Genomic DNA, 19,169 nt, shown 5'->3' on the forward strand with positions numbered 1-19,169 from the left:
ATTATATTGATAATTCAAACCATTTATGATATATATATAATTTGTATTATCCAAAGTAACAAGTGGAAATAGTACCAAACACAATATTAATAGGCTCATTCAGGAAATTAAATCATCCATATTGTTCCTACAAATGTGCAATGATTTCGCACAATGTAGAGAACATGACACTTTTGTGAAGGTGACTTGACATGCATCCATCACCGTCCACAATCATGGAAACAAAAACCATCAAAGGCAAACTGTTTGCCTGATTAATTTTTGGTGAGTTTACTTTTGCTGCCACATTTGTAGTAGCGCAAGGTTAACGGGGAATCAAGGCTTTGATGTTTTGCAGTGATTATAGTATTAATACACATGTAATTCGAGGTGGGTCTATGTTAATCCTATCCACACCTACCCAAGGCTCGCTATAACTGTACATTGAGAATATCTTCAATATGCATGTCATCATTTATGAGGAGATTTCACATCTATGCCTCACAAGGGGGCATCCCACAGCTCATCCCTTGTGGGGTACACATCTTAACACATTACCAAGGTACAAGTATAGATGTTTCCAATGTACAATTATAGTATTATGTGGGTAGGTGTGGATAGGAGATCTGAATTGTATAGCATTACATCAAAGGCCTTGATTTGGTTGTTTTATTATTACAATATAGGGCTAGAATAGTGTTGACTTAAGTAGGTGTTTGGCACTACAGTGTTTCATTTCGCAGATGTTCTCCAATTTAAAAGTGTTTCATTTCCTTTTTTTTAATAAAAAAAATAAAAAATAACGGTTCAGCACAAAAATAGGTTCAAAGTACATTTGTGACACGCGCACGCGCCTGCTGGGAATTGAACGAATATGGGTGCATACGATATAGTTTTTTGAAGTTTTGAATGCTAGTGATTGGATATTTGAAGTGATTTGACTTATTATTGTTATATACTTATAATGACAATTGACAACGGAGTTGGACGCGTGAACCCACCAAATAGAGGCGACCACGTCTGCTTATGTGAGCAAAGTACAATGTTAACAGACCTTTACCCGTTAGCTTAAGTGTCCGGTTCAAAAGGACGAAAAACCAAAAGTTTTCGTCTGAGCCCTACCCCAAGCATCTCGTCGACCACTCAAGACACACCGGTGTCCGTGACTGTGGAACGGTGGCAAGAACTCCAGCATTCCGGCAGGAACTCTCCAATGATTCCATTATCCCTTATTCTTCTTCTTCTTCTTTCAATGCTATTTTTGCTCTTCTCTTCTCAACAGATAGAAGATCCCTTAGTAGCACATACCGGCAGTCAGTAGTCACTGGTTGAAGATCCCTTAGCAACTCATATTACCCTGTTTTAGGTTTCATTTTGTTGAGCTGTAAGCCTGTAATGCTTACCTGAATGTAAGCATTTGATTTGTTTACCCTGAAATTGTGGGTTTAAGGCTTCCGAGTCCAAAACCTCCTAGTTCGACTAGTTTTATTTGATTCAAGCCATGTGATGATCGAATCTGCTTTCGACTTCGGCGGCAAAATCAACCTCTTCTCCACCTCCTGGTCCACTTGACAGTTTCGGGTTTCGCTTCCTAACGTCTACTGCTTGTTCGCCGCGTAGATTTGGACGTTCTTTGTCCTCTATCACTGTCATCATCTCTGTAATCGTTTCCGTCAGAAGATAAACGGAGGTATCAGATGTTTCTCCAAAACAGTTACTCTAACGGAAGTTAATTTAACGATTCAACAAGTTCTCTCAGTTGCGCTAAACAAACATATACAATAGAATGAATCTATCAGTTGTGCTAAACAAACTTTAGCTGAGAGAAGTCCTCTCAGTTGCGCTAAACAAACATCCAAAAAGCAACAAGTCTTACATTGATTTATCAGGCACCTAGGGACTAATTCTTATACATATACAATATAATAAATCAATCCAAAATGAAGAAAACCACATAATCATAAATATTAGTGTTCAATATTAAGTCAAAAAAAAACATAAAATTCCATGGGTTTGCATACAAGCAGGCAATTTCACTGTGCATACATATATCAACATAAGCAAACATTATCAGTCACTTTACCTAACTATTCTCTATAATAGAATAATACCCAAAACTGATTAAGAAGGAAGAGGTTACAATCAGGTAATAGTTCCTGGTTTTCTAATAGGAAGATATTTGAGCTAACATACTAAACCACGCAAAGAAGGAAGAGGTTACAATCAGGTAAGAGTTCTTGAGTTTATTCAATGTATTTTGGATTTTAATTCCAATGAATATATCCACAATGGGAAATCCCACCTTGATGTTTAGAGGCTAGGAACCTTATCTGGCTAGCCATAAACGACACATTATCTTGGGCATAGTATATTTGTCTTTTGTATCTTTGGGTGATTGGAAATCCCGCACGGGCCTGGGCCATGGGCCATGCCGGGCCGTCCCCAAAATTTTCACCGGGAGGGTGGCACGACCCAAGACAGTCCACGGGCCAGCACAGCACAGCCAACACTTTGCGTGGGCCACCCACGGGTCGTGTCGTGCGGGTCGGGCACGGCCCACTTTACACCTCTAAGTGGGAAGGTAGCATACAGAGAGTGCCCGTTGTAGAACAAGATCACAGATGAAGTGAAAATCAACTTCCACATGTTTCGTACGAGCTTTGAACATAGGATTCGCACTGAGGCACAAAGCACCAAGATTATCACACCAGAAGATTGGTGGAGAAGGTGATGAAAGGTGTAATTCTTTCAGCAAATGTTGTGTCCAAATAACCTCCGTAACAGCAATAGCTAGATCCCAAAGTTCAGCCTCCGTACTAGAACGAGCAATAGTTGGTTGCTTCTTCGCACTCCACGATATCAAATTCGGCCCAAGAAATACAGCAAAAGCCACTAGTGGAACGTCGATCATTAGGGCAGCCTACCCAATCCGCATCAGTAAAAGTTTGAATCTAGAAGGAGTGGGAGGGTCGAAGTTGGAGACCATAGGTTAGAGTCCCCTTCAAATACTAAAGGATGTGTTTAACTGCACTCCAATGTGTAGTTGTCGGCTAAGAGAGAAATTGGCACATTTTAGTGACTGCGAAGGCTACATCAAGTCTAGTAATGGTGATGTACTGGAGAGAGCCAACTATACTTCGGTAAGTTGTTGGGTCTGTCAAGGGAATGCCATCAGTCTTGGAGAGCTTGGAATTAACTGCAAGGGGCGTGCCCATGGGCTTAGCATCTACAAGACTAGCTTTCTGAAGTAGATCAATAATATATTGGTGCTGAGAGAGAGAGAAGAAGGTCGGTGAGATCCTTGATGGCAAAGCACTTAGCAAGAGCGGAAATGAGAGAATTCACAGAAGTAGGCTGATTACCAGTGACAATGATGTCATAGACATAAACCAAAACATAGAAAGTGATACCTCGATCATGAAAGAGAAAGAGAGAGGGATCGCATGTGGACCCGTGAAAACCCAGTTCAAAGAGATAAGCATACAACCGGAAAAACCATGCTCGAGGGGACTGCTTGAGGTCGTACAAGGCTTTATGAAGCTTACAAACACAATTGGGCCGAGTAGAGTCCACAAACCCCAGAGGTTGCATCATATAAATATCTTCATTTAGAACACTATGAAGGAAGGCATTGTGGACGTCTAGCTGCTAGACTGACCAGTTATGAGAGAGAGAGATATGGATAACACATTGCGAATAGTCACGGGTTTGATGACCAGACTAAACGTATCAGTGTAGTCAAGCCCGTACTACTGGGTAAAGCCACGAGCCACTAAACGGGCTTTGTAATGGGCCAAAGAGCCATCAGAATTCCGCTTGAGTTTGAAGATCCATTTGCATCCGACAATATTAGCATTAGGAGGAACAGGTACAAGAGACCAAGTCCCATTTCGAATAAGAGCATCGTATTCACTTTGCATAGTTTGTTGCCATTCAAGATACTTCTTAGCAGCGGTGTAGGATGTGGGTCCAATTGATGCAACCTCAGCAACAAGAGCCTCAGGAAGTCGATGTCGCGTCCGTCGGGAAACAAAACCCGAGGGATCAATAGGGGCACGGCGTAAAACATCTTCTAAGGGAAGCATCTTGCGATGAGGTGTTTCTGTATCAGATTCAGTAGTAGGTGCAGCAGTGGGCCCAAGTGGTGGAGATGGAGGAGTAGACGTCGTAGGTTCATGCGACACTAGAAGCGATGAAGCAAAATTGGAACTATCTTGAGTGGGCTCGGCTGGGGTTGTAATAGGTGATGTGAGCCCATAAGGAGTAACTAGCAGCATGGGATGAGAAGGGGTTGGTGAAGCACTTGCACACGGAACAAAAGAAACTGCGGAGAGGTATATGGGCCCATGGACCAAGACTACAACCCGATAGTGGATGGGACAGAAATAAAGGTACCCATGGGTTGTAGGGAACTCGGCGGCAGTGGAAAAGCTTCCGCAAACGAAAAACAACCTTCATCAAATTGGACATGCCGAGAAACAATCAGCTAGCCTGTAGCAGGAAAATAACACCTGTAGCCTTTGTGCATAGCACTATAACCAAGAAACACATAGTGATCATATGTGTATTGGAATTTAAAATGGTTATAAGGCCTTAATAGAGGGTAACAAGCACACCTAAAAGTTCAAAGAATGCTATAGTCAAGTGGGCGACCAAAAATTTTTTCAAATTGAGAGATATTGCTAGTCACAGGAGTTGGGGGGCGATTAATTAAGTACACAACACAGTGAGCAGCGTCATCCCGAAACCAAAAAGGAAAAGAGGCATGACTAAGGAGGGACAAGGTAGTCTCAGTGATGTGGCGGTTTTTGCGCTCAGTCATACTGTTTTTGCTGATAAGTGTGAGGGCAAGACACCCGATGAGAGATACCACATTCAGCAAAGTGTTTGGAGAGGCGTCGGAATTCTCCTCCCTAATCGCTTTGAAAATACTTGATTTTAGTATAAAAGAGGTTCTCCACATTGCATTGAAATTGAAGAAAAATGGTATTCACATCTGACTTGCAAGCAATAGGATATAACCATGTGAAACAAGAAAAATGATCAATAAAAATAACATAATAACGGTATCCATTGTTTGAACTGTAAGGAGAAGGATCCCATACATCAGACATAACTAATTCAAAAGGAAAACGAGACTGAAATTTAGAAGGTAAAAAGGGTAACTAATGCCCCTCGGCACATTGACAAGAATAGCAAAGAGAACCAGACATATCATCATTTGCATCAACACCTAGTGAAGCAAGAACTTAACAAACCACGCGAAGAGCTGGATGGCCCAAACGGGCATGCCACTGAGAAGAACTGACCCAAACACTGCTAAAAAGTTGAGGAGAGGAACTGTTGAATGAACTAGTTGATGAAGGAGCTAAGCAATAAAGACCATTAACATTGGGACCGTGAAGCACTTCCTTCCTCGTGGTAGGATCCTTAACAACAAAGAAAGAGTGATGGAATTCAAACACCAAATTATTATCTTTTGTAAACTGAAATACGAATAACATATTATTGGAAATAGAAGGAACATGAAAAAAGCTATTGAGATGAAACAAATGATTCTTGTGAGAAAAAGTAGAGTGCCGAACATGACTAATAGCCAAACCTGAACCATTGCCGACTTGAACCTGATCTATACCACCATAATCCGTTTGTAATTGCAAGTTGCTGAGATCCAGTGTCATATGATTTGTTACGCCCGAATCAAGATACCAATTTGGATCAAAAGTTGTAGGAAGCAATGATGTATTGGCATGATAGGCTTGCGCAGGGGCATTATTCTATTCACCATGAAAAGAAATATCGAATTGTCAACAGAAAGTAAGAATAGCATGATCAGGACGATTGCACAATTGACAAATAACGCCATTGTTTAAGTGATTGTTGAAATTTTGACCACGACCACTAGAACTGCGGCCTCATCCACCCCTATTGTTGTTGTTCTGGGATCCACGACCACCATTATTGAATCCCCACCCACCAGACTGATGTGAACTGTTACAATTACCAACATGAGCCATATTGGCTGCGGGAGAAACTAGATCTAAACCAGATGAATGTTGGTGTTGGTGCTAGAGTCAAATTTCATGACTTATAAGTCCTTGCAGATCTTCAAGAGTGAGAGAATTTGCATCTAATCTTGTAGTAAGTGAAGTTACAAATGATTCATATCCGGCCCAAGGCCAGCAAGAAGATATAAAATCATATCATTCTTTGAAATAGGTTCGGAGACTGTTGCAAGACAGTTAGTAAAATACTTAGCTTTCTGGATATATTCATGCATAGGGCTCTCACCCTTCTTCAAAGTTTGAAGATGGATCCGTAGTTGAAATACACGTGCTAGGGAAGGTGACCCATGCATTCTAGCAAGAGCTCGCCATTCCGCTATTGCTGTTGGAAGTCCAACAACCTGGGCTATAACGTTTTCTGACAAAGAAGAGATGATCCAGCTCAATACGAACTGATCAAAGCATCGCCGTGTATTTGCAAGGGGGTTATCAATCAACATAGAGGGATTCAGGGGATCAGCAACTTTAGAAGGTGGGCAAACCATCAAACCATCAACAAGGCACATAAGGGCATGTGCATTAAGGATGGGAAAGAACTAGGCTCGTCAGATGTTGTAGTTTTCACTAGTAAGTTTGATTGGTAGATAGTCTGTGACATTGGGCATTGTGGTAATTGAAGTGGTAAGGAATAAAGGTAGATTGGTATCTAGTTGTTGAGAAACTACAACAGCATCAAATTGAGACGAGAGACTACCTTGACCATTGACAGCCATTGTTGGCTTTGATACCATGAAACAAAAATTGAAACTGAAAGAATGTTTTGAAGAGAGCTTATGTTGAGTTGATATATTAACTGAGAGAGTATAGGTATATATAGCTTTTACTGAGAGTTTGAGTTACAATACAATAGCTTTACATCCTAAGGAGATCAACATAGGAGAGTCCATAGCGGCTGAGGCTTCTCATTGGACTGTATCTGTATCTTATCTTATCTTTATCATGAGAGACGTGTCTCACTATCTCACTTACATGGAGCAATAATTCTTAGATCTGTTGACAAAAATAACAATAATATAAGGATATGAAAGAAGAAGAGGACGCACCAAAAATACGATGATGACCACCGGTTAATTTTCCTCCCACTACCGATGGCTTCTGCACTCATTGACGCTGATGTGGAGTGAAATCGTCGGTGGATGGGCTAGGCTAGGGTTCGGTGGAGGAGAACCAAAATGGGAGGGAGGTCAAAAGTTTTTTTTTGTCCTTTTGTATCCGATTGAACTAGACACCTTCAACTAACAAGTAAAGGCCCATTAACGTTACACTTACTCGCACAAGCTGATGTGACCACCTCTGACTGGCGAGTTCATGCATCCAGTGCACCCATGGGTGCACAGAACATGGACTCTCAGAGAGGAAATTAGCTTTTTCAAATTTCAATGTATCACATCACATCATCTCAATGATTCAGGATCACCAAGATGACTCAAGAATTATCAATTTAACGATTCAAGAAACCTCTCATTTCTCAAATCCCGAAGTTAATCATTGCAAAAATGCATTTGAAAAATCATATTGCCAAATGCAATTCTCCTCCAATTCCATTTAATTGCTAATGTGGTGTAAAATGACACATCTACAAAAACAGAACCTTGTGAAACACTCTGGTGCTAAACACCCACTAAGGCAATGTTTGATTCCCTTACATGGTACTAGCTTAATGTCACATAAATGTTTCTCTTGAAACATTATTTAATTAAGGGTTAAATATTTAAACTACGCCTATGGTTTAGCAAATAGACAAAAAGTTACCCTATTGTTTGCATAATCACTTAAAGTTCCCCTAGAATTTACGACAATGGACAAAACCATTAAATATTTACGGGAGAGGTAAAATGATGATATTACCCTTTTATTAAATAAAGAGCTAAAGGTTCTTTTCACTGATGAGAAGGTGACGGCTACAAATCCTGCGAAGATCTCCAATGACTGCTGCAAATTCCGGCAAACACAAATGAAATCTACCCAGAGCGATACTTGCACACTATCAAGATTAGGGTTTGGAGGTGAACAGCACATGCAATGTGCCATCAAACTTTGCAACGTCTTCCTTATTTGTTAGGATGCCCCTCGAGGTTTAACCAGGGTAAGAAGAAGATGATGCTCAACAATGGGTCGGCTGAAGCTCAGTCCACACGAAGGCTATGTTTGGTTTGAAGGAAAATGCTGTCTTTCCCTTTCTTTCCTTCAAACCAAACATAGCCTAAATTCACACAAACCCACCCCATATGTAATGTAATGGAATTGACTGACGAGTGACGAGACGACATACGCTTGGTAAATGCGAAATAAGAGCGAAAAAGAGAAGTCGCTCGGATGATGATGAAGATGATGTATAGGATGTATGGAACGTCCAAGCTGGTTTCAGACCTTAGTCGGCTCCACCAATCAAGCGAGTTTTGAGGGTCGCCAAAACTCGCTAGGAGTTCCAATTATATATTCGATTTGATCTGATGAGAAAGGCTTCCCTTCTTTTTTCAATGTTTACGTGGATAATTCTGGGTTGCAATTAATGCCGGAGAGATAAAGTTGGCACTGCTCTAAATTATACTTGATTCAACAAGGAACAGGTGCTGAAATCAAAGTAGATCGGTGTGTGTACCAGGGGCTTTACACTCTAAATTATAAAGTGTTTCGACATTGGAGAGTTCTCATCTGATAATCTTAGATTTCGAAACGACCTCCGTTTCATGAAAAAATGGTTGTTTAGGATTAGGAGCCACACGAATTCAGTAATCAGTAGCTTTCGAGCGGGAAAGTTGGTTCAAATGAAAATTGTTTTAAAAAAAAGGAAACTGCATTCACAGATACACAGTTTTTAAAAAACAGAAAATCATAGAGATGGGTATTCGTTGTACAGTTGTAGAGAGAGGTTCATAAGGGAGATGCTGCATTCTTCGGCAATTCCTTTGCTTTACAACGTTTGGTAATTTGTGGTGGAAGAAACTTCCATGATTGAGGATGGGTTTGAAAATTTAAAAAATAATGAAGGGCAAAATTTATCGTAAAAAGATAGTTTGGATATTAAGAATAATTATATAAATCAAATAACATCACGTGCGAACGGATTGTAACGATTGGATTATAACGGTACACTAACAGTAGGGTGGATTTTGTTCATTGTCAGAAAACTTTAAGGATGCCTTAAATAATTTTTCAAACATTAGGATAACTTTTTGTCCATTTTCTACATCATAAGGATATTTTAAGTATTTAATCCTTTAATTAAATTATTTATCAAATAAGCATTTGCCTTGGTTTATTTGAGAGGCATATGATGGGAAAGCTTCTTTTCAATATTTCCCAATATCAAGGTGTTTTTTCAATATTCACACTATTCAAAAACATCAAAAAAAATGTTTTTGATGTTTTCTTTTTTGTTTACATAAAAAAAAAATGTTTTGATGTTTTCTTTTTTGTTTTTTTTTTCGTTTTTTAAGATAAATGCAATATAAAATGACTAAATAGGGATGCAAAAGGATCGGATCAGATTTGAATCAGGGTATATTCGAATCCAATCTAACACTGCTTATGTTGGATCCGATCCAATCCAAAGATCAAATTGGATCTGATAGGACTTGATTTGAATTTGAATCCTTTCGATAAGTCGGATCTTCGAATTTGATCCGTTCCGACTTGTTTTCTTTAAAAATTAATAAATTATTAAAAGAAGAATAAAATATACTAATTTAAATAAAGTAAAAACAAAAAAATACAAGTATTTTTTAATTATTTTCATCATATATATACATGTTTTTTATAAAAAATTTATAAAAATATACTTATAAATAAATAACTTATATATGTATTATATATATATATAATACATATATTTATAAATATATAATATATCTCGAATTGAATAGGGGGTGATCCGAATCTGATCTGATTTCTGATTGGATCCTTTTATTCAATCCAATCTGAAGATCCAAACTAAAGTGATTCGAATTCGACCAAATAGAATTGGATCTCAGATCAGATCGAATCATGATCCAATCCATTTGCACCCCTACAACCAAATACTACCTAAAATAGTAATTCACATCCGCGCCCTACAGAGCCCTAAAAAACAAACGGAAAATTATGGATTTGTTCAATACAGATTTCTGATTTACACTGCAGGGTTATAAACATTCAAATGGACTGGTACCCACACTCTATGCACTCACGCCCGCCCATGAATTAGCATCAATTCCGAACTGAAACCTACCCCGACTGTACATTAAACATACAAATTCTAACACTGAGAGTATCGGTCATTCTCCCAAAAACAAATTGGAATCTGCTTTTTGTAGAATATACCTCACACCAACCTCACAGCCACATCCCACTCTGTATTAAGAACATCTCCCATCACATACTCCCCAAAAACGCATCACAGGCCACATTTCAACCAAATATTGAAAATCATCTCCCAATGACAAATACGGGAGATATTTTCTGTGCATCTGAGACCGTATATTGAAAACATCTCCCAATAACAAGTACGGGAGATGTTCTCTCTGCACGCTCAGATGTGCATGTGAGACAGTTTTGGGGCGCGCTCTATGGGGCGCAGATGTGAAGTAGAGATCACGAATGCATGATTCCAGAATATGCGGGAACCCACATGCTGCTTCTCTGGCAGGCCCCATAGCCATAGGTCCGTCCTTGCCAGATTTTCTCCGATTTGTAGCTATTACAGCATCCTTTTGCTGTCAATTACCATGTTCTGATGCTCAGAGTCTCAGATACCGTAAAATTTTCCTTTGTACCATTAACCTACCGAACTCGTGACTCATGTGAACTTACATCGGCATCCCGACAGCAAATCCCAGCTGTGTATTGGGAACATCTCCCAACGTACGGGAGATGTGTAGGGAGCCAATATGAACTCGACTAGTCGACTTATGTTATGTAAACATCTCGTGGAGTCGTTGTAACTTGTAAAGACGGATCATAAAAACAAAAGCCAACAATGAGAAGATGAAGAGAGTATCAGACTTCTGATGATCATGCAATGGAATCAAACAACCAAAACAACATTACATAGTTGCACAGCCCTCCCTACCCGGTAGTCCGATACACACCAAAGCATTCCTTGGAAATCGGACGGTGGATGATGGAAGATTGATTACAAATTCTGATCATGAATTCACACAAAAGTAAAAACTAAAAAGGAAGAAGACCCCTCGACACAACCGCTCTCATCATACTCGTTTCTTTTAGTAGTCGGTGGCGGGCAACTGCTCGTGAGAGTGGTTGATGAAAAACAACTCGTACACAATACCAGCGAGCCCACCTCCGATCAGAGGCCCGACCCAGTACACCCAGTGGTTCTTCCAGCTCCAGCTCACCAAGGCCGGTCCGAATGATACGGCCGGGTTCATTGAAGCTCCGTCAAATGCCCCACCCGCCAGGATGTTGGCACCCACGATGAACCCGATCGCGATCGGGGCGATCGTGCCCAAGCTTCCCTTCTTCGGGTCAACTGCGGTCGCGTACACCGTGTACACAAGCCCGAACGTCATCACGATCTCGAACACGAACGCGTTCCACACGGTCACCCCAGATGACAATGAGAAAGCAGAGGTAGTCTGCACCAACCATAAACAAGCCCAGGCCCAGTTTAACGGTCAAAGAAACGGAAATAACTAACTTCTCTATCATCATTCACGTGAAACGGTGAAAGTGCTACTCACCAGGCCACCGGTGGCGAACTTGAGGAGAAGGCATGCAACGGTGGAGCCAAGGAGCTGAGCGATCCAGTAGAGGATGCCCCGGAAAAGAGTAATGTTCCCGCCGACGAAGGCGCCAAAGGTGACAGCAGGGTTGACGTGGCCGCCGGAGATGTTGGCGCCGACGGAGACGGCGACGAAAAGGGCGAAAGCGTGAGACAACGCGGCGGCGACGAGGCCGGCGGGAGTGGCGGAGCCGTTGCTGGTGAGCTTGTTGAAGGCCATGCCGGAACCCTCGCCGGCGAAGACGAAGATGAGTGTGGAGAAGAACTCAGCCAACGCGGCCTTCAGGGCGTCGGGGTGAGTCGCCTCCTCGGGCCTTCCAACTGCGATCCGACTGACCGGCATCTCCTTCTCCCAATGGAAAGATTAAACGCCTCGACTCTCGACTCTCGATTAGCTAGGACTAGAAGCGTCTGTGACTACGAGTGTGGGAGTTGATGCAGGATCTGATATCTCTGTATCGCTGCTTGAGTCTCCACTTATATTGGGAGAGACTGAGGTCCACAACCGACTATAGCCGATTTCCTGGTCATAGATGACAATAATAAGTTTTCATTGTTTATCCCTTGTAATAATTTCCCGTTCAGCACAGTGGGCATTGGTCCTTGTATTTACAGCTAAGCGTTCCACCTCCACAGAAAAAAAGAAGAGACGTGTATGACATGTAAGAGCCACGTCGGATTTCTGACGCTCTAACAGCCAGCCGAGACCGGATTTCATCTTCTGGTGTATGGTTATTTTCAATTTTTTTAATTATTTTAAAAACATGAGGAATCGGCTATAGCCGGTTGTAGACCCTGTCTCCCAATCAAAGTGGAGACTAGGGTCCACATTTTCTCGGAATCTTTTGAATTTTGTTAGATTAAATATCAATACGAAATTATTTTTATTTTTTCTAATTTTTAAATTTCAAATATATGATGGGTTAATTTCTTAATCTTTATGCCCCATTCGTTTTTAGTTAGTTGGGTAATTATGGGGTTATTTGGTATCAATGACGTTTATAAGATAAAGGTTTTGTATAATTTTACACCACTAGTAGCCACATAAGCCAAATAGTAAAAAATCAATCTTGAAAATGAAAAATATCAAAATTAGTGTGGTTTTTGAGAAAATTATTTATCTGATAAATGGTTCAACCAAATAACTTAGGCATTTTTTTTTTGTTAAATACATCTGCAATGCTAAGCTGGCACCATTTATTGGAAAAGCTAGATCGATACCAAATACCATCTATGTTCATTCAAGAAAGTGTTTTCTAGGTAAAACCTTCCCAAATAAGTATGATTTAGTGTTCTTGTGCAGTACATGTTATTAATATAAAGAGAGAGATAGGAGGAGAGAATATTATCGGTGTATGGGTAAGTTGCTTATTCACTTGTTGGAGGGGGTAACTGATACTTTCTTGTATCTTGATTATCATGGGATCCAATATAATTAGTGGTAAATAAACGCGATAATCATGATCAATTTACTGATTGACCAATTTATCTCCCACTTGGTAATAAGTGTTAATCTAAAAAACAACTTTCATTTCAGAGTTTGAATCTAGCTTGTATTGTATTAACATATGAACCATATCTCTGAAAAATTATAGTACATCTGTTTTGGTAAGAGGTGGCCCATGCGCAAATGTTTTTGGTTCATAATTACTAAAATATCCTCATTTTTATCAAAATCATTAGCGACTTACAAGACTTTTCTTTTGTTCTCCCCTATTTTTTTTTTCTATAATAATAATAATTCGATTCGTACACTCAATGGTAGGCTTATCTTTTTTTTTTTCTTTATTGCTCTTAAGTCTTAATCAGCTTTTTCTTTTTTCTTTCTCAAAGAAATTATGTTTACTAAAAGTATAAAGCATAGACTATCATGTGGTTTGGCCACAATTGCGAAAAACTGGATTGTACAAGATATATACACAAGTCAAAGATGGATAGAGGTAGAGCTTCTTTTCTCTTTTTAAAATCTTTGGCCCCAGTTGTATCATTTACCATGTTCACTTTAATTATCCTTTTGTAACTGAATTGTTACTGCCAATGTTTTAAAAAATGACTTGGAAATTGAACTGCTTTGGCCACTGATTTTTGGGTTGATAGTTCGATTGTCTGGTTTAAATAGATGGCCTGTTCTGACAAACAAATTAAAAATAAAAACGATCAAAAAATAGTTGAATGGGTTGATGGTTCGACCACCTGGGTTAATGGGTTATTAATTTTTTCAATGATTTTTTACCAAAAATCAGGTTTAAGATAAAACGGAATTAGTTGCTTAGAGGATTTCTGAACCAAACAGTCCAACCATCTAGATGAACAATGGTTCGAAAACCTTGATTACTACAATATAAGATGCCAATTGGTTGGTTGCTAAAGTCACTAATTGATTGTAGTGGGGACTTCAATGGATGTTCCCAATGCATGGACAGATGTATATGTGGGGCATGCGCTGATGCAATCTCAATTCTCAACATCCACCTGCACCTGGAATGGAGGGTTATGGGTTTGAGGAACGGCTACCCCCATTATGTAGTCATGGAGTTAAAAGTTTTTGTTCTAGAAAAAAGCTGAGCATGAGAATATCTGTACATGTAAAATTCATGTGAAGATATTTCCAATGTGCTATTGGATTCCCATATTTAAAATTTTTGGTTGCAGGAAATGAGGGAATTACATTGTTTGTTATTATATAGTAATATAGTAATTACAACTTAAAACGCTCGTAGTTTGGTGGTGGGACCATTAACTTGCCACCTGTCCCATTTTCAGTGGACCAATAACTACATGGGTTTGTCGAGTGGTGAGCTACAAACATGACTGGTTTGATGAAATAGAGTTTTTTTAACCATATCATATTGCAATTGCAAAGCAAGCGTAGGGCAATCTAGGCCTCAATGTATAACCCTTTGCCTACCAACTTGGATTGTAGGGAATACCATTAAGGGTCTGTTTGTTTTTTAACTAATTTCTCCCCATTCTTTTGTAAGGAAGTGTATGATCCATGAAAAGTGAACTTTCCTTTTAATAAATTTATTTGCCACTTTCTCGGATAAGTTTTATTCTTGAATCATTTATCCATGAAATGGAAGAGAAAATTGGCCAAAGTATTATTATGAAATTAAAATTTACTGGGCGGCTATCTTAAATTTTATTAACCATTATGAAAATTAGGATTCCATTAAAAATTTGTTTCATTTACTTAATTAATATTTTCTGACAAAGAAAAATAAAAGTTAAATGCATTTATGCAAATAAACAACTTCTTAGCAAATCAACCCTAAAATTAACCTAAAAAATATAGGGCTTGTATGAAACTGGTTGATCAGGATTCCTGAAAAGGCCCAACCAAATCCATATCTATAAATTCATTCCGGGTTTGGGTGAAGACCCAAATTTGCTAAATAATAGGTATGAAACAAGTTCGAAGCTTAGGTCTACCTATTCCATTTCATAACCAACTTTGTAAGGATCCTCTGAAAATCTGGCTACAAGAAGCAAAATACTCGTGGGCTTCTATGGCCCATTTCTTGCCACGTTCTTTGTCAGATAACAAGCCCACCGACGCTGTGGGTCCCTTCCATAATATTACCTATACTCCGTGGGCCCATTTACTTATGTGTCCAATCTGCATGCTCTAAGTCATAACAAAGGCAAAAAAGTAATCCAAAAAAGGAAAAAATATAGTCCTCTCATGCTTTTCATGCTGTAGATATTCATCCGTCTATGATTAATATTTTAATACAACGAATTAGAGGAAAAATCAAAGCTTTTGAAAAAGAGAATAAAAATCTATTCATAAACTTCATCTAACCGCTTAACCTTTTAGGTTGAATGGGTTCTTTGACACGTGTCTTTTTAATTTCAGAAAAAAAAAAGTCTGAACTAATTAATCACATAATTACCCATAGAAAAAAGTATTTAATGTGAGGTCCATATTAATGTCTGTAATTCATTTTTCTAATTCAAATAAAAGAGTCAAAACTTCTACATTTTAAATTATTTTTAATTATTTAAATTAAACATAATTATTTGTGTAAGTGCATGGACTTGAACCCCAAAGTCACTGAGACAAACGCCTACGATGCATCATCACCCAACTTAACCAGTTTTACACAGAATAAAGAAGGAAAAACGTGTAAAAAGACACCCACCAACCCAAACACCGATGCACAAAAATCTGTGCATGCAATAGCGAATCTCACACTACCACAGCTATAGACTTTTGCGGAGAGAAAAGGAGTTTGGCTTCAATCAGAACAGGCTTAGGTTCACACAGTTCCAACAGCTTCTTGTAATTAATTTTGCATTGGGAATATATTTACTCATGAAGTAACGTACATAAGTAAAGTAGAGAGATATTCTCAATACAAGGTTAGTTGTAAGGTCTGTTTGAACAGGCTTTTTTACTCTGACTGAACCCAGGATAACCTGGAACTCTACATTTATAAATAAGATGAAGATTAAATCCCCAGGGACTTCATGTCTTTCCGAGAATAGAACCACCACCCATCATCTTCCACCTGCCACGACCCTCGTAGACCTTTTCCCCTTCTTCGTAGAGGCCATCTTCCGTCCTTGAGGAAACCCATATTCCCATTGCCTTACCCCCATACAACTGGATGCCTTGTTCTTAGCACGGGGTCATTCTCTAGTTATGATTAATTAAATTTCAACACTAGATATGGGTGAACCTGCAATTAGGAGATCAGTCAAGAATAATATAACATAGATCTGAGATAATACTGTGAAAGAAATAATTCCAAAAATATATTTTATGGATAAATTTTGTATTCACTATTTTGACTAAATTTTAATTTAAAAACAAACAAACAAACAAACAAAAATGGAATAAGAATTACCAAACATCCAAAATCCTTGGCCCGTATCCACCAAGCAATGTTTTCACTTTTCATTACTCGGTTATTAGTCAGGCTGGAAGAATTTGGGTCTTGGGGCTTTTCCTAAATAACCTAGTCAGCCTTCCAAAATTCCCTTGATTGTTTGATATAAATGCCTAGGCATCGGGTCCTGGACTTGCATTTCCGGCCTGACCCGAACCAATTGAAAACCCCACCTGATTTTAAATTCCAATGCCATTATTAGCGTACTACAACTATGTCCCCAAATTAGTTATTCCCATCGGCACAGGGAATTGCAAATACTTACCAATTAATGAAAGCTACAGAGAAGAACCCACCATCAGTGAAGTTATTTCTCGGGTTCAAGATGCTTTCAATTCCCACCACCTCAATCATTTAGAATTTACTTCATTACCCATCAAAAGGGAATTCAGTATCCTTTTAATCTTATCTTTTTGGTACTAAGGTCTCCTTTGTTTTTCGGTAAATCATTTATCTGAGTAAATGTATTTACCCGACAAATGTTTCTTGGGAAATATTTATCAGAATAAGTTTTTTTATTTCCTAGGTAAAGTTATATAATGATCATTTTATTCATCAAACAGTTATTACTGAAAGGACAATTTTTCGTGTGAATAGGAAAGTTATTTACTAAGTCTTAAGTATTAAGAGGGTATTACTTACACAGATAAATGAGCTGCTTGAAAATCCTTCTTTGACATGGGATCCATTAATAACAAAATATGAACATGAATTTCTTTCTTTTTCATGGGATCCACCAACTTACCCACCCCTATTTACTAGAAGACAAATGCCCCATAAAAGGAATTCAATATCCAAGTTTTACAACTTTGTACCAGTTGAATGCCTAGAATAGGGTTTTAAATTTTGCTGAAATTGAAGAGTTTCAATTTTGGTTAGTTACATGAAAGAGTTATATTAAATGTTTTCTGATTTTGTCTACATTTATTTTGGCCAATATTTCAGAAATTTTGGGATGGTTTTAAAGAAAATCATAGAATCTATAAAAATTTAAAATGTTTCAAAATAATGAAAATTTCAGTTTTTAACCCTTGTAGTTTTTTAATGATATTTATTTTGAAAATTAAAATATATTGATCAAAATTTGGGCTTATTCTTTTCAGTGAGGGACCAAAATAATGAAATTTTCGATCTAATTCCTAAAAACTTTGGCTAGAGTAAAACAAAAGAAGGCTCATTTTGATGTATGAGTAGACATCGAATTTGCTTGTTAAAATAGTTTCTTTTATAAATATTTTAGGGTCCATTTGTTTCGTGTGAATAAGGGTTTGGAATCAGAATCATAATGATCCATTCCAATTCTAACCATTTGGTTGGGTGGAATCGGAATCTGATTCCCATTCTTAGTAAATTGGCATTCCCCCATTTGAGAGAATGGCCATTCCCTCCTTCTCATTCCAATCAATTCCGAGTCTGATCCCCATCTGAACCATAGAGGCAGGGAAATAGATCAAATCCAATTTCGATTCCATTTCCCATGGATTTTGATTCTGAGTCCGACCAAACAGACCCTTAGATTCTCATGCTTCAGATGAAAGATTGCGTTGACACTTGATTGATTCATTTATTTTTATTCATTTAAATTAGAAGTTATGGAAGTAATGAGACCGAGACAAAGAAATCAAGTTAAAGCACAATGAAAAGCCAGTGATAACTACTTATCCTGATATTCTGTTTTAACGGTCTCAATTTTGAACTTTGAAACTGGACAACCCACAATGTTCTTTGGGTCTCTGGCCCATCACCGAATTACCAGCGATTTTTCTGATCTTTTCACTTGATATGTGACCTACTGACCTTATGAACAGATGACAAACAGAAAAATTAAGGTGATATTCAATGTGTAATTTACTCAAGGACAAAAACATTGGTGAAAACAGATGGACAAAATTGTCCTCGAAAAATCAGAACAAAATAATTGCTTTTTTTTTTATGGATAGAAAGACCCAATTAAATTGGTGTGGTGGGTATTATTGCCATCAGCCCATCACATGAGCCCAATATGACATCAGCTTTTATCCCTTTCTTTGTTTCTTTGAAAAGCAGCCGTGCATGTCCTGTTTGGACTAATTTGGTTCCCGTTTAGCAGCAAGATCCATGATCCGTGTTTCCAGCCTGGCACTCTGACGGGTCGCCTACTCCTCACTTTACAGCTTTACAGAACCTTGTTCCCCCTAGCAGTTGAGACCTTCACGTGATTGGAGTGTGTTCCATCTGCTTCCGGAGTAAGGGCAATGCTGGCATGCTGCAGTGTGGATGATTCACATACATGTCAGGATGAATTCATCCGACCCGGATTCATTCTGATCTCGATCCGGACTTGAGGTAAGGTAAAGGACCAATTGAACTTCGAAGTGGTACCACTTTGGTGGATAATGGGTTCTAGGTACATATGATCCAACCCATATGGGTATAAGCATTTGAGGATTGTTTTTCTTTTTTTTGGATTTTGAGAGGGGGAAAGTTGGTTTGGTTTTCATTGACCAAAATACTTGTGTTCTTTATTTC

At 38.6% G+C, this 19,169-nt stretch overlaps 1 protein-coding gene across 1 annotated transcript; it reads right to left on the bottom strand.

Moving 5' to 3' along the window:
• Window positions 1–11,002: 11,002 nt before the first annotated feature.
• On the bottom strand, window positions 11,003–12,307 carry LOC104587343 (aquaporin TIP1-1-like). The gene is made up of 2 exons (XM_010244904.3): window positions 11,726–12,307; window positions 11,003–11,620 (listed from the first exon to the last, which is right to left on the bottom strand). The coding sequence occupies exons 1-2, from the start codon at window positions 12,107–12,109 to the stop codon at window positions 11,249–11,251; spliced, it is 756 nt and encodes a 251-aa protein (XP_010243206.1). The 5' UTR covers window positions 12,110–12,307; the 3' UTR covers window positions 11,003–11,248.
• Window positions 12,308–19,169: the final 6,862 nt, after the last annotated feature.

This window comes from Nelumbo nucifera, chromosome 2 (assembly GCF_055504915.1).
Source record: "Nelumbo nucifera cultivar China Antique chromosome 2, China Antique-T2T, whole genome shotgun sequence".
Lineage (NCBI taxonomy): Eukaryota > Viridiplantae > Streptophyta > Magnoliopsida > Proteales > Nelumbonaceae > Nelumbo > Nelumbo nucifera.